Source organism: Acinonyx jubatus, chromosome B1 (genome assembly GCF_027475565.1).
Source record: "Acinonyx jubatus isolate Ajub_Pintada_27869175 chromosome B1, VMU_Ajub_asm_v1.0, whole genome shotgun sequence".
In the NCBI taxonomy this organism is placed as follows: domain Eukaryota; kingdom Metazoa; phylum Chordata; class Mammalia; order Carnivora; family Felidae; genus Acinonyx; species Acinonyx jubatus.
The window spans coordinates 100,307,864-100,323,821 of record NC_069382.1 but is presented as its reverse complement, the minus strand read 5'-3'; the positions used below and the strand labels follow the sequence as shown (position 1 = coordinate 100,323,821).

The 15,958-nt window shown below is 41.7% G+C and overlaps 1 protein-coding gene across 1 annotated transcript in view; it reads right to left on the bottom strand.

Moving 5' to 3' along the window:
* ANXA5 (annexin A5) overlaps positions 1–4,219 on the bottom strand; it is a 29,989-nt gene extending 25,770 nt beyond the window's left edge. The window contains exons 1-2 of the mRNA XM_015074598.3: positions 4,063–4,219; positions 3,914–3,957 (exon numbers count right to left, since the gene is read on the bottom strand). Of these exons, the coding sequence (XP_014930084.1) occupies positions 3,914–3,922 (9 nt within the window). The 5' untranslated portion in view covers positions 3,923–3,957; positions 4,063–4,219. The remainder of the gene's footprint in view (positions 1–3,913; positions 3,958–4,062) is intronic.
* Positions 4,220–15,958: the final 11,739 nt, after the last annotated feature.

Below are 15,958 nucleotides of genomic sequence, written 5' to 3'. Positions count from 1 at the left end.
AGAATGTACTTTTAAGTACCTAAAATAAATTAGAATATCTGTGAAATAATTTGGCTGTAGCTAAATAGTGATATTTTAAAAACCTGCATGAGCAAGTTAAGCAATAAGAAATAGGTCAGCGTCCAGTTTAAGAACCCCCCCCCCAAGATATGGTTAAGTCAGATTGAGGAAATAACCCTAAAATCTAATTAAAAATTCACATTTATATAATCACAAGCTGACCATTGCAAAGATGAAAGGATTCAAAAAATATTTTACTATATATAAATAACTCAGGCAATTAACAGCTCTTTGGCCATTCCTTAGTAAATATCTTGAGCTAGCTTATACCCAAATTTAGCATAGAAAAATGTTAGTGGTCCAATAATCATAAAAATTTACTAGTTAGCAAGGTTTATTCTAAACATGGAAGTTGTGGTTTTAAGCCATATAAATCCAAAGCCCTTCAAATGAATGATTTCAAAGATAAAATATATATATATATATATATATATATATATATATATATATATATATATATAGTCCAGGAACTGTTTACATGCAGGTACATTTGTAATTCAGATTTTTCTCGTATGTCATGGAGAAGATACAGTTAATCAATGTGTTACCTTTGAGAAAGCCTGGGAAGCCTCATGTTAGACTCCTTCTCTCCATAGTAACAATCAGTTGGTAGACTCCCACATGTTTCAATGCTAGTAGATGAGGACTAGGACCAGAGAGAGAAGGGCAGAGCTCAAGTGGTGGTTATCCCACAAACACCACCAGCTCTGAATGTATTCACCCAACAAGACAATATAAATCATTTTTCTAAAATTTTTTTAATGTTTATTTATTTTTGAGAGAAAGAGACAGAGTGTGAGTGGGAGAGGAGCAGAGAGAGAGGGAGACACAGAATTGGAAGCAGGCTCCAGGCTCTGAGCTATCAGCACAGAGCCTGACCCAAGATTCGAACTCACGAGTGGTGAGATCATGACCTGAGCCAAAGTCAGACGCCCAACCCACTGAGCCACCCAGGTGCCCCTAAATCACTTTTTATGTAGTTCACAATAGTTGTCATGGCTTTGTCCCCCTAGACTGACATCATCAGGGTAAAATTTAACTAAAATTTTTCATTGATATAAAAATATTAATATAAATATACACAAGAGTATAAAGTATTCCTAATATTTATTTATAGAAAAAAAGAAACTCCAATTATCTATCAAAGATTAATCAATGCTTTCTCATTAAATTCTTGGCAGGACAGTCATACCCAGAAGTTACCTATAAAATTGATTTCCTGGATCTCTGTAAACTCTGATTGGTAAGGAGGTGGTCCCAAGGTCAAATAAAGACAAAAACACTAGTATGGAAGGTACAGCTTATAAACATGAAGAATAACTGCTGTTGGCGGCGACATTTTAATTCCTCAATAAATAAGAAACAATATTTAACCATACATTTTAAATTACTGAAATGTACACCTCTATGTCTCAGGCATCTCATTTCACTACTCTACAGATGGCCACGGAGTGGAGGTCTCTGGCTCCCATAACCACAAGGCAACGAAACTACTACCATAGAAACCGTTTGAAACCTAACACTGAAGCTACTTCAGCCTTCCTACAATTACACTGGGGTCCAAGGGAATTTTTTTTGACAGTAAAAGTGCAATTCCTTATTGTGGGCATTCTGCACACCATCAAATATAAGTATAAAGACAACAAAACGTTATCCTAGTAGTAAACATTTTAACAAAATGCTTTACTTCCATGGTTTCCAAGGATAACTAATAACAAAGTAAGTGCAAAATTCAACACTGTAGCTTTCTTAGCACTACTTATAACTTTTATGATGACCAAAAACTGTGGTTTTGACAGAAAACAGTCCTGGTGTTATACTGTGATAGAGATCATGCACATAATTTTGTAATATAAACCACCATTCTCCCAGATTATATATGTATAGCAGCTTTTATACTTTTCATTATTTTAAATTATTAATGTCCACAATTGGAAAAATGTGTTCCTTTATGCTACCTGGAATCTACATAATTAAAAGGAATTGATTGAGGGGTGCCTGGATGGCTCAGTCAGTTGAGAGTCCGACTTCAGCTCAGGTCATGATCTCCTGGTCTGGTCCGTGGGTTGGAGCTCCACGTCAGGCTCTACCGACAGCTCAGGGCCTGGAGCCTGCTTCCGATTCTGTATCTCCCTCTCTCTGTCCCTCCCCCGCTCACACTCTGTCCCTTTCTCAAAAATAAATAAACATTAAAACATTAAATAAAACATTAAATAAAACATTAAAAAAATTTTAAAGGAATTGATTGAAAAACTTCAGACATCACAGGGTAAACTTACAAAAGAGATTCAAGAAACAGCCGAATGAGCAAGTATAAAGGGAATTATTCTTTGATGCTTGTTTCATCTCCATTTACATCACCACACCAACAATATCAAGATAAGAAAAATAATTCTCAATGAAGGAAAGTTAGTTCCACATAAAAGTATCCTTTATGCGGGGAAGAACCTAAACCAAAGTTTCCACTTGAAGTAACAGGAGACTCAGTTTATTGTAATATTCCTTAAGTGTAATAGAGGAAGTAAGAATGGAAGCACTGTATAAATTAATAAAGTTACCAAGTCATCATAATCCTCCCATTTTTCTCTTGGAAAGAACCGTGAAACCTTATTCAATTTTGATAAGAGTTTTTGTTTTTGTTTTTTAATAAATGAAGAGTATAAAGAGAGGGCTTTGTCTGAGCAAACACTTGTTTAAAAAAATGTTTGAAAAAAGAAGGGATCTGGACTCTGACAAGCCAGTTAGATTGTTGAGATCTGTAAAATCAGTTTTGGGGTGGAGTTGTTAGCACTGATATTTTATTCACAAAAAAATTGTCAATTTTTATTCACAAAAGATTGTCAATCTTTTAAAGACTGCTATACAAATTAAACTATGTTTTTTCTTTCCTACACTTGTTTAATATGTACTTATTTTTGAGAGAGAGAGAACAAGAACAGGGGAAGGGCAGAGAGGAGGAGACAGGATAGGAAGCCTGCTCCCACTGACAGCAGAGAGCCCCACATGAGTCTGCAAGTCACCATCCCCTGAGATCTTGACCCGAGTGAGCAGGAGTCGGATGCTTAACCTCTTAGCCATCCAGGCGCCCCTTCCCTGCAATTTTGATAAATGTTAAGAACAGAAAAAAAAAAAAAAAAGGCTAATAATACTAGGAAATCGAATTCTGAAACAATCTCAAGGCAAATTCAAATCAGAACTCGTTCCACGAGTTCCTTAAGAAAAGCACCTCTTCTGTTTAATCTTTTGCATGAAAAAAAAAAATCCTACCTACAACTAACAATAAAGTTGGGTTGAGCAACTGGAAAAAGCTCACTAGAGTTCTACTGGAAAAACACCAAGGCCCACTCACTGTATTATAATACAGGAAACGGCAGGGAACGGAAAGGGGAGGAAAGGAAAGAAGGAAAGGAAGAAAAAAAAATGAAGGGAAGGGAGGGAGGCAGGAAAAGAAAGAAAGACAAGGAAAGAAAGGCGTTGGGCTCACATGACCGCTACGCGCTGGTTCCTGCTCTGGTTCTAATTTTAGCGGTTCTTTGGATTTGGGAGGGCGCACTTTTACACACTCACTCACGAAAAGGGAGTGCACCCAAATCCGGCCACGTCACCCGCGGCAGAGCCCCACCGGCGGCTACCGAGCAGGTTCCGGCGGGCACTCCGCGGAATAAGCCCGGGCACAGCGAAGGGGTCGGGGGGAAGCAACGAGAGAGGAAACAGGAAAGGTGTCCCAGATTTCTCCCAGGCAGATTTCGCTTTCTCCTAAACTTTTTTGGCTTCCAGACGAATTCTACAACTCCCTTGACACAGCTTACGAAGTTGGCAAATGCGAGCGCTGCGCGGGGGCGCAAGGCCCTACCTGTGCCATGGCGACTGCTCAGGTCAGGAAAAGGTGATGCAAACCTGCAAGACAAGAGAGGCACGGAGGGTTCAGCGAGCCACAGACCGGCCCTCCCCGCAGCGCCCCTCTCCGGACGGAGCCCCCACTCCGGCTGGGCGAGCACTCACCCAAGCGTGACAGAGGGACCCAAGTGCTCCGAACCTCCGGGAAAGCCGCGGAGCGCGGGGCGGCGGCGCGCAGGGCAGGGCAGGGATGCAAGCGCAGTAGGCTCCCAGCAGCTGCTCGCAGCCCAACTCCAAGCAACGGAAACACCACCCGCCCTGCCCCGCCCCGCCCGCCGCCTGCCACGGGGACCGGGCCCGCCCCTTCCCCGGCCTCACTGCGCCTGCGTGGGGCGCCACTTGTCCCAGTCTTCGCACACCGGGTGGGGCCGGGCTGCCGCTGCGTTGGAAGCGGCAGGAGGCGGGCTCCCAAGGGCCGCTGGACCGCCCTGTGTTCGCGCGCGGGAAGGGCTTGGGGACTCTGACCCAGCCTCTGGTTTGCGGGTCGCTGGGACCTTTCTTCTCTCCGTGGCCTCACAGAGCTGCTCAGACAGCGTGGCCGAGTCCACTTTTTGCAAGGCGAGAAAGTCACTGCGGCCAAGGACAATGGGTCTTTGACCATGGTATAGAATAAGAGTGAAGTTTTGAGAGCCCTTTCCCAAATTTGTTTTTAAGTAAACAAACAAGCAAACAAAAAAGTGTCAGTGGTTGCTTCCTAGATAATGTATATAGCTTGAATGTAGATACCTCTTTGGTAGCTTATGTAGGAAATTTCAAAACCTCTGCTTGGATCAGTTCCTATTTTACAAACCAGCCTAGAACTTGACCAAAATTTAAATTTCAACTATACTCTGTATTCGTTCAACATAAAATCTGTAAGTACATGAGAGAGACACACAAACAGAGACTGACTGCAAGATATTGTACTAGGCTGGTACAGAAAAAGCAAAGATAGACAGTGCCCTTCATAGACTTCCTGGTGTGGGGGAGGAGAGGCAAGAGGACAACCTTGCAACACTAGACTGCATGAGATATTCTCAGATGAGAAGAGCAGTGCTGTGGAGATTCAGGATAAGAGATTAGAATCTAGTCCGCTTTGGGGAATAAAGAAGAGGTCTTGTCAAATTAAATGGAGAACAAATATGATTCTTGTATAGAACATCTCATTAGCTGGCACCCCCGGGTGGCCTGGTCACTTAAGCATCCGACTCTCATTTCTGCTCAGGTCAAGATCTCATGGTTTGTGAGTTCGAGCCCTGCATCGGGTGGGCTCTGTGCTGATAGATGAGAGCCTGTTTGGGATTATGTCTCCCTGTCTCTCTGCCCCTGGCCCACTTGCGCGCGTGCTCTCTCTCTCTCAAAATAAAAATAAGCTTCAAAAAAATCATTAATAAAAAACAAAACGAGTATCTCATTTGCTTTCACCTGTTAAGCCACATGTTTAATAGGCCCTGACAAAGTCCCAGCAGAGTGGTTGTTTACCAGATAGAAAGGCAAAACTGAAAAGTGTGTGGAGCTTGCAACATACACATACCGTCCCCTTTCAGCTTGCCTTCCCTCTTCTCTGGGAGCCTCTTTTCAACCAGCCCAACATCTCTATGTGGCCTCCAGTCCCCCCAGAATTCTTCCCCCCCCCCCACAGCATTCTTGACAGGCCCATGCACCTGAAGGCAGCCCTTTCTCTGCATCTCTCCCTCCTCACATGCTCTTTGCTTTCTCTCTGCCTTTTGCCTGCAGCATTCTTTTTCCCATACACATCTACTTGAACTCCATTTCTTTTTTTTTAATATAAAATTATTTATTTATTTAGAAAGAGGGAGAGAGAACATGAGTGGGGGAGGGACAAAGAGAGAGGGAGAGAGGGAATCCCAAGCAGGCTTAGCACCATCAGCCCAGAACCCCATGCAGGGCTCGAACTCACAAACTGCAAGATCCTGACATGAGCCTAAACCAAGAGTCAGATGCTGAACCAACTGAGCCACCCAGGAGACACTTAAACTCAACTTACACATTCCCTGTCTCACTTCCTACTCTCAAAGTAATGAAATTCCATCAGATCTTATTGATTTTATAGGGAAATGCCCAGTGTGGGTTAATGACTTGTCCAGTGTCCTACAGCTAAATAGTGATAGAAATAATCAATTATTAGATCCAGAGTCTTGATATATGCCAGTTGATATTCCTTTTACTTCCAGTCACATCAATTTATTCAACTCCTGCTCTGGACCAGGCGCAGGTCTTGATGCTGAGGAAAGGATGATGTAGTAAATGAAACAAAGTAGGTCATACACTGGGTGGAAGAGACAAAATAAACAAATATCTATTATGTCAAGTATGATACATGCTATAAAGAAAATAAAGCAGGGCTAGGGACCGGGGGTGTGGGGAACACTATTTTGCAAAGGCAATCTGAAGGCACTTCTTGAGAAGAAATCTGAATTATTAGAATTTAATTGTACTTGACAACTATTTACTGAGCACCCAAAAACGAAAACAGGAGACACACTGTATATTATGAAAGAAATGCAATCAAAATGCAACTGGTTTCAATGGAGGGACAGCTAATATTTTCCCAAGGGATTTTAAAAATGGATGTGACATTTGAATTAGGCTTTGAGGGAGGATATTTTACCAGGCAATGAAGAATTGAGAAAGAAAGGATGATCTGGTTAGGTGTACAGCAAACCAAAAGAAGGAAAGTACCTTTTTGTGCATGGGGTGAAAAGTGCATAAAGAGAAACTGCCACTTAGATGCTGCTTTGAACGGTATATTTAACTGATGAATTTTGAATGACCGATTTTTTTTTTATCTCCTGGGTATTATAAATAATGGGCACTCGGGAAATTTCCTTTACTATCTCTTAAAAACAAGTTTCTGTCATTCATTTCCAAAAGTCCCCGGTCAGTGTCCAAAAGTCAACCTCAGAATCTCTACCAGATGGTCCAGTGAACTCTCTCATCTTCCTAAGTTTTCTCTTTCATGCATTTAAAATCAAAATCCTTCTCACTCAGCGTATTGTCTTTATGTTGTGTTAAATTTAAGTATTGCATAATAATTTGGGGTTGTTTGCTGTACTGTTCTTGGATACGAATAATAGATGCCAGCTATTTTCTGATGAGATAATCATGTTGCATTCCTACCTAAAATTTTCTTTTCATTGGGGAAATATACCAAATGTCAAATAACTGATTTACAAACCAACATTTGAAAATCAATTTATTTGTAAACTCGGGATTTTCCCACTTTCACTCTTGTCCTCAATTATTTGGATCACTCAGGAACTAGCCAATTTATTGTAAACAAGTCACTGAGCTTCTGTGTGTTGCAGTTTCTGCATCTCTCAACTCTAGTGTTTTGATCATATATCCATTGACCTACTGTTACTCTTAAATATAATGATTGATAAAGAGAGAACAAATGGGTAATCGGCTTTGCACAAGTAAGTACAAGTTTTCCCTAATTTTAGAAGAGTGGGAGTCTTGTGTTTTAAAGACTATAAAACTTTCAACTACTCTACTTTTAAAATTAATTTTGTTTAATAAATATTGCTGTTGCAAACTGTAATTATTTAAAGAAGAGAGAGAAAGGAATGTGAATTTGCAATAGGCAGAAAGAAACAAGAGAATGCCTGAGGGGTAAAGTAGGGGATAGATACAAAGGGAAAGCAGGAATGTCCTGCCTCTCGGACAAGAGCTGGAAAGAACACACCCCCTGAGGTCAGAGAGACCTGGGTTCAAATCCCCACTGTGCTGTGCAGCAGGTGTGTGATCTTAGGTTTCCTTATCTAAAGTGCTGGTTAGGGGGAGCACCTGGGTGACTCAGTCAGTTGGGTGTCTGACTCTTGATTTTGGCTCAGGTCATGATCTCATGGTTTGTGGGTTTGAGCCCCACGTTGGGCTCCCAGCTCCAGCTCCACGCTGGCAGTGGGCAGCCTACTTGGGATTCTCCCCCTCTCCTTCTCTCTCTTTCTCTCTCTGTCCCTCCCCCACTCATGCCATCTCTCTCTCTCTCTCTCAAAATAAGTAAATAAATACTCTTAAAAAAAAATAAAGTGGTAGTTAGCATTAAATGAACTACTTTGTGAAAGTGTCTAACAACTGGTTTGAAAGATTGGTTTCATTCCTCATGTTCCTTCCTCCTTCCCAAAACTTTATAATTCTCAGCTCCTATTCTGATGATTCAGCCTCCACCCTCCTAATGAAAGCAAAATTAACCTCCTTTGGTGCCACTGCTCTACTGCAGCAAGGCCTGTCTTATCAGGTCTGGTAGGCCCCAACTTTTGGGGGCCAACCTGATGATTCCTGGTGCCATTTCCCTTCTGTCCCCCATTCTTCCTCATCCAGAGTCTTCTGTCAGTGGCCCCCACTGACATACAGCTAACCTAGTCTCTTGACATGCAAGCCCCCACAGTCCCCATCTGATGGTGCCAAGGATTCCAGAAGCACCACTTGGAATTTAGTTCAAGCCACCTACCTGGCCTCAGCTCATCCATCCATGAGCATCTTTGGGTGAGAAGTGGAGGTGAGGCCACTCTCCTCTGGAGATTTTGCCCTGTTTGCCTCATCACTTTGGCATTCCAGTTGTGATCCTGGAATGCAGAGAGCATTCCAGTGGCTCCTCACTCATCCTTGCCCTTTATATTTAAAGTGTGTGTAGTATCCTTAGGGAAAATAAGTCCAGATTTACTTTCAGAACCTTTTCCTGAGCCAACTGTGTTATATTATCAGAGGACTCTAATCTCCCCTTATTGAGATTCATGTGCTCACCAGAGAATACAAGCAGAGATTCCTCAGGAGATTCTTAGCTTTAGATGTCCTTCCACTCTATTTATTCAAAACAATATTTTTATTTACCCAGTAAGATGCAAATCAACTTCCTTACCAGGAGATGGGAATGTAGGTCTTGGATAAATAGGTAAAAAAGATTGTCGTAGGAATCTTTCAGACAGAATGTTTTAAGCTTGATTGAAATCTTCAGAGCTGTTGGCAATAACAAGCAGTAAAAATACTCAGCCTACTTATAAAAGTACAAGTATCCTGTCTCTCTTTTTCTCTTTCTTTGCTGAACCCCCAGCGCCTAGCAGAGCGCCCAGCACTTAGTAGCTGAACATTGAATATTGTGAAAGGGTGAGTGAATGGATGAATGAATCCATTGTGGTGTGGGGTTTTTATGTTTAACAATGGTTGCTATTAACTGCAAACCATTGATATTCAGAATGATGAGGAAGATTGAAAAAAAATTAAAAGGAAACCTTGTAAGAGAATTTTGTCAAAAGAATAGATAATATTCTCAGACAAGGATTCTGAATTCCGGAGAGGACTCATCCTTGGGCGGGTAAGGTTTTGTTTTGTGATCTTATTAGTTTGTGACCTTGGAAAACGATTTGATTTTTCCTAATTTGGGGTGGTGGATAGGATGAGATGAGATCATTTATTTAATGCCTAAAAATAACAGGAAGACTGGTTTCAATTTCTCATTCCTCATTCTGCCAAAAACTCTCACCACTAAACCCCACCCTCATCTTCCATGCTGATGATTCAGTCCCCACCCATCCCACTCCAAAACCAAAATTAAGTCCCTATGAATCCGTTGCCCCACTGCTACAGGCCTTTCCTATCAAAAGCTAATTTCTCAGCACTGACCCCCACCCCCACCCCAGCCTGCTCCCCACACCTGGGGTCAGTTTATGGTTTATCTGGGGCTTTTCTTTATTCAACAGATTTATTGTGTCAGACCCTGGCATAGTGAGTATATAGTGATTAAAAACAACAACAACAACAACAACAAAACAGATACACAGGATCTATCCAGTTAGAGCACTCAATCCAACAGAATAAATGAGATGACACAGCAGAATCCCATTAACATTCGGGCAGAGGTCAGAGAATAGGAAACAGGCTCTTACAAGGAAAGCCTTTGTGGGGTGGGTATGTGTCCATCCCGGAAGTCAGCCTAACGAGGATTGAGGCATGTGATGGGTGGAACTACAGTATTCCTTTTTTCCCCTTTATGCAATCTTACTACTTGGATAAGATGAGAAAGGATATGCAGGGAAGAACAACTGAAGAGGGATTTTGCCTGAGAAAGGGGATAAAGAGGGAAAGGGGATAAAGAGAATTCACCGTCTGAAGGATGCTGTAATTGTCACCCTCACACCCTGGACGCTGCCATTCTCCTCTAAAATCTTCCAATCTGATTCCCCCTTGCTGGTAGCTTCCTCCTGTCCTCCACATTCCCTCACCACCCCAACCACATCTCCTATTACTCTCTGACATCATGCAAACTTCTAGTTCCTCTCTTTTCACCCAGCCTCCCAATCTTCCTCCTGCTTCCACTGTCTTCTCTGCCCAACCCCTGGCCTATCAGGAATCATAACAGCCACCATCTTGTCATTATTCCCACCCTCCTCAGTCCAGCCTACCGTCCTCATGTGTCACGCTGACCTGATCCCACCATCACCTGCCCCGATGTATGGGCTGCTGAGTGTCACTGGACACAACCAATCATACCACAGATTGGCCCTGCAGCAAATTTGGGGTCATCAGTCTCAGTGGGACCCTCAGCATTTCTTAGCAACTCTTTAAATATGCTCCTGCTCAGTTTTCTCCTGATATTGATTTTAGTCTTTCATTGTTCTCTTTAAGATCCTAACCTTCCCCTTTCTCCCAGTAGATGGCCTTAATTCCTACTTAACAAGCCTACTTGTCCTGAATTCTCAACCTTCTCCTACAAACTCATGTGTCCACACTCTTTCTTACTTCCTTTCTCGCTCCGAGAGTGAGAGGATCTTTTTCCAATCTGAGGCTTAAGGTTCATTCTCCAGAATTAGGATCTTACTCTTACCTATATTTAAATTTTTTCCCCTCCACTAGCTTCTTACTCTCAGCCCAAATTAACAAAGCTGTTTACATCAGGACTCTCTTAGTTTCAAGTGACAGAACCCAACTCAAGCTAGCTTAGGTAAAAAAGATTTTTTTTTTAAGGTGTCTGGCAGGATTTTTAACTGTAAACAATAGAACCCATTCTAACTATCATAAGCAAGAAAAAAAATTTTTTTTACAGTTTATTTATTTATTATGAGAGACAGAGAGAGGGAGACAGAGAATCCCAAGAAGGCTCCATACTGTCAGCCCAGAGCCCATCATGGGGCTCCATCTCATAAACCATGAGGTCATGACCTGCCAAAACCAAGAGTTGGATGCTTAACCAACTAATCCACCCAGGCACCCCAGAAAGAAAAAAATTATTAAAGGATTTTAGGTACCTTGGCACAATGTCTGGCAGGATTAAGAAATGATCCTTGGTGGGCATGCAGGCTGGACAATGCCCAAATCACACTGCCAACTTCTCCAGTGGAGAAGCTACCGCTGGTAAACTCTCCATGCATGAGACAAATCTGTAAGAAGCTCAGATCTATTGCCTCTGAAAGCTTAGATCTCTCCACCCTATTCTACCAAGAACTCTAAAAGGTGGATTTTGTGGAATGTTTTCTGTGCTTACCTTGCTAAAGTGGTCACACCACACACACTACTGGAGTGTGGGGCACCATCCACACCTCTTTACAAGGTCCCCTTATCCACTGTGGATGAGAAGCCTGGAACTACATTTCCCAGAATCCCTTGCTAGCATTTGTCAATGAGAAGCATTTGCCAATATTTGGAAGGCAGTAGAGGTGAGAGTTGCACTCAGAGGCATGGGCCAGACAGGAAATTCCCAACAAGTTCCTGAAAAGGTCTGGTGAACCAGTGGTTCCCAGTAGAAAGCTGCAGAACAGGACAGTTAGTGGACTTTCTGAGGATTGCTGTCACTTCCTGGCCATCTCTTGAGAATCCCTACTGTCTTTGGCACTTCAGACTCAGCTACTCAATGGTAGTTTCCCTGATCTGTGCTGCTGTTTTTCTAGCAGTTGGTGAAGCCACTAATACCCTATATTAAAATTTTCACAACTGTACTAAACAGAGTGGTTTTTCTTTTCTTAACTGAACCCAGACTGATACAGTGAGTTGGAGCCTTAGCAAAAATAGGCATGCTGCTGCATAAGTTTGGCAGTTACAGTAAAATAATGTAAAGGACATGTCATCAGCAAAACATACCGGCAGACATCAATTTGAGGGATGTCTGGGCAGGGGTGACTTCTCAAATCTCCCCAGGTTTCGTGGGAGACATGCCTGGATTCGTGGTAATGGTATTTTTTCTATTTAGGGTGAGACCCTGCCAGATCGATCCAACAATACCACTGTGACACCACAGCACATTACCTTTCCATTTCCCAAACCACATGGCTCTAATCTTTAAGCTCTGAATGATTTCTTTTTTCTGCCACTATCATTAGCCTGCTACTTGGTCCATGATTTTCCTATAAGATACACAGTTGCCTTGCAACCATACACAGTGTTTAGTAGCCAAGGGGGACTGAGGATGGCAGGCCTGGCCCAGCCCTGATAAAGTTACCCTCTCCTGAATCAATGTCCCATGGTTGGTTCTGAGTGGTAGAACCTAATCACAGGCCCTCAACTTTATGGAAGCAGGAAACTGCATTCCCCCATTAAGCTCATAGGAGGAAAAAAAAAAATGCCAATAAAGGGAAAGTATGCCGGATGACATGCACATAGCTCTCTGTCTCATTTTTTCTCTCTCCATAGACCAGCTTTCTCCTTGTGGCAAGAACATGGCTACAATTATCTCAGGATCACATTTTTCCACCTCCAAGAAAGCTTTCTTTCCCGAGTTCAACTTGGAAAAATCTGATTGAACCAGCAAGGTCACAGATCCTAGTCACAACCCCCACTATAATCACATGATCTGTGGGAGAATATCGTAGAAGAGATTATTTTTGTAATCATGGTTTCTCAACCAGGGCACTATTTTTTTCTTTCTTTCTTTTTTTTTATTAATTTTTTTTTTTTTTTTTTTTTTTTTAGTAATCTCTACAACCAACATGGGGCTTGAACTCACAACTCAGATATCAAGAGTCGCATGCTCCTCCAATTGAGTCAGGCCGGTGACCCTCAACCATGCCACTATTGACATTTGGGGCCGGATCATTTTTTGTTTGGGGGGACAAGGAAAGCTGTACTATGCAATACAGAATGTTTAGCAGCGTTTCCAGCCTCTACCCACTATTTGTCAGTAGCACCTCCCACACACACATTGTGACAAACAAAAATATCTCCCAACATTGGCAAGTGTCCCCTGCGGCGCAAAATTGTCCCTACTTGAGAACCACTGATCTATATAAGGGATTCCTTGCTGAGCCACAGCTCTGGATTCCACTTGTTACCGAGTCACCCAGCCTGCAGCAGGCCTGCCCATGGCAAACTATACTTCTAAATCATCAAATGATACTAGACACATTTATCTACCTGTCTGCTAACTCACACCGTTGCAGGATTTTTTTTTTACCTCAACGCCCGGGGTGCCGTTGTCACACTGCTTCGAGGAATGAAGAGGGGGACACAGAATAAAAAGTTTTATTAGAGTACAAGGTCAGAAAGTAAGAATAGTATGAAAGCTCTCTTTACAGAGAGGGGACCTTTGAAAGTGAATACCCGCGACTATAGGCAAGGGTCCTTGTTTTATAGGATTTTGGTGGGCCCGTCTCCTTGCCCCGTTCCTTCTCAGGTTCTACCCTTATTGGCTAGGTAACTCAAAATGCCTAGTCATTCCTTTTTGACTGGCTAATTTTCATTGTATGAGGGGTAGTCTATGGCCATACTGTTCCTTGTGGGTCATATATTTTATGCTCTACTTATTTTCAGTCAGGTCTTTTGCTTGTCACATTTCCCAGGGAAACCTGAGGGGCAGGAGGTCGTGTCCGTTGCATTCTTAAAGGGAACTTTATGCCTGAGGGAGTTTGCTTGAGGTCAGACATTCCTAGAAGAAATGTGTTAAAATAAGTATTTTTCCCCACCCAGGGACCTTCAAGCCTTAGCCTCTCCTTTTCTGCCTACTGAATCCTATCTTTCCCTATCATAATAATTCAACCAGGACATCCTTTAGCTAACTCTAACTCACCATTTTCTCTCTGAGATCAACTCTTTCTTTCACATCCCCTGGCCTGGTTAAAGACATCAGTGTTAATCAGAATCCTCGGAGTATTTCTAGATCCTTCATTCTCCCATCCACCACCACATGTGAGGGGAAGGATTCTAATAACACCTCTCCTTGTCTTATATTAGTTCCCTCTCCCCACTTGCTTTTACAATAGTTTTCTACTAGCCTCTTAGTCTCTCCTCTAATTTACCTTCTAAATGCAAATCTGAGGGTGTTACTCCATGCTTAAAATCAATATTTCAGCAGATCCAAATTGCTGTGGAATAGTCAGAATTCTTTAGCAATGTGAACAGTGACCTTCCTGAACTTTTCCTCCAATTTTACTCCCTCTGCTTTCTTGCTAACAAACTACTGAAAAGTTCCTGGTTTTGCATTTGTTATCTCCCCTGCCTGCCTCTACCTTCTGCCACATTCTCTTAGTTCAGGTGATGAACTGCTAGTCCTCCTTCAAAACCCATTGTAAATTGGGCACTTGGGTGGCTCAGGTCATGATCTCAGGGTTCATGAGTTCAAGTCCCATAATGGGTGAGCTCAAGCCCTGTCTCTCCCCCCCCTCCCCCTCCCCCCACCCCTCCTGGGATTTTCTCTCTCTCTCTCTCTCTCTCAAAAACCAAAAAACAAAAAAAAAAGCCCATTTTAAGCATATTTTCTCTTACTTTTCTTTCTTAAAATTCCTCTTAACCATATGTCCTGACATCTTGACTGCAACCTTGACCCTGGGCCACTTCTACCCAATTAACCAGCTCCTGAATTTCTGGCCACAGAAATGATGACATTAAAAAAATTGTTTGCTGTTTTAAGCTATCAAGTTTTTGGGTAATTTGTTACAGAGCAACAGTTGATTAATTCAAATAGTTAGTTGCAGAAGTCAACAGGAATGAAATTCTACACCCAAGTTCCAAGTTTAGGGGGCTCAGTCTTTCTGATTTAAGCTTCACCTGGCTTTTGAACAATACCCACGAACTGTTTTATTCTCCACTTTCATTCTGAAACACAGTAAAAATAATTGTGTTAAAAAATGTGTTTGAGTGAATTAGCTGCTCAATGTTCACACAGTAATATGTAAAGGAAGAGTTCAAATTCTAGCATTATTTAATGTGGCTTTAGACTCAGAATGGGAATTGAGGGACCATCAAGACACATTTTTTTTTATATTCAAATGTCTATCTTTCCAAGAATCAGAGTCTACAGAATACAGAGAATCTAATTCCAATTTTGTAGGTAATCAGAAATTTAATTTTGATTTCATAAAGAAAAATCTCCAGTATAAAGAAAAGTTCTAAAGTGTTTTAAACAGTTTACTTACATTAAAATTTAGTGTGTAGGAACAACTGAAATGGTCACCAAAATGAGAATATGTAAATAAATTGTATATTCATGTAATGGAATGGTACTCAGCAATAGAAAAGAACACAACAGCATAGAATAATGTCAAAAACATGTTGAACAAAAGAAACGAGACACAAAAAAAGATACATTCTATCTGATTTCACCCATATGAAGTTTAGGAACATGGAAACTAAGCTACAGTGACAGAAATTAAGAGCAGTTTTTGAAGGGGTAAAGGAGAGCTTCCTGGGAGTGATGGAAACATTCTTTATCGTGATTTGGGTAATGACTACATGTGTGTATATAGTTATCAAACCTCACAATTTAGGATTTATTTATGTTCATTTCACTACATGTAAATTTTACTTCATACTAAAAAAGACAGCATTAAAAAATAGTGCATAATACCAAAATCTAATTATGTTTCCCCGTTAGGGTAACTTCTCTTTTAGAAGAGGGATTCAGAAAACCAAACTGAAAGAGCCTTCACATCACACAAGTGAAACTAAGTAAATATTTCCAAATATTTCCAAAAACTACCATTGAGGAAAATAAACCTGAGCCACCTGAGCCATGATAAATACCCGCTGATTCTTAGCACGAGCCCCGTCCTCTCTGAAGCTGGGCTTGGGCAGAAAA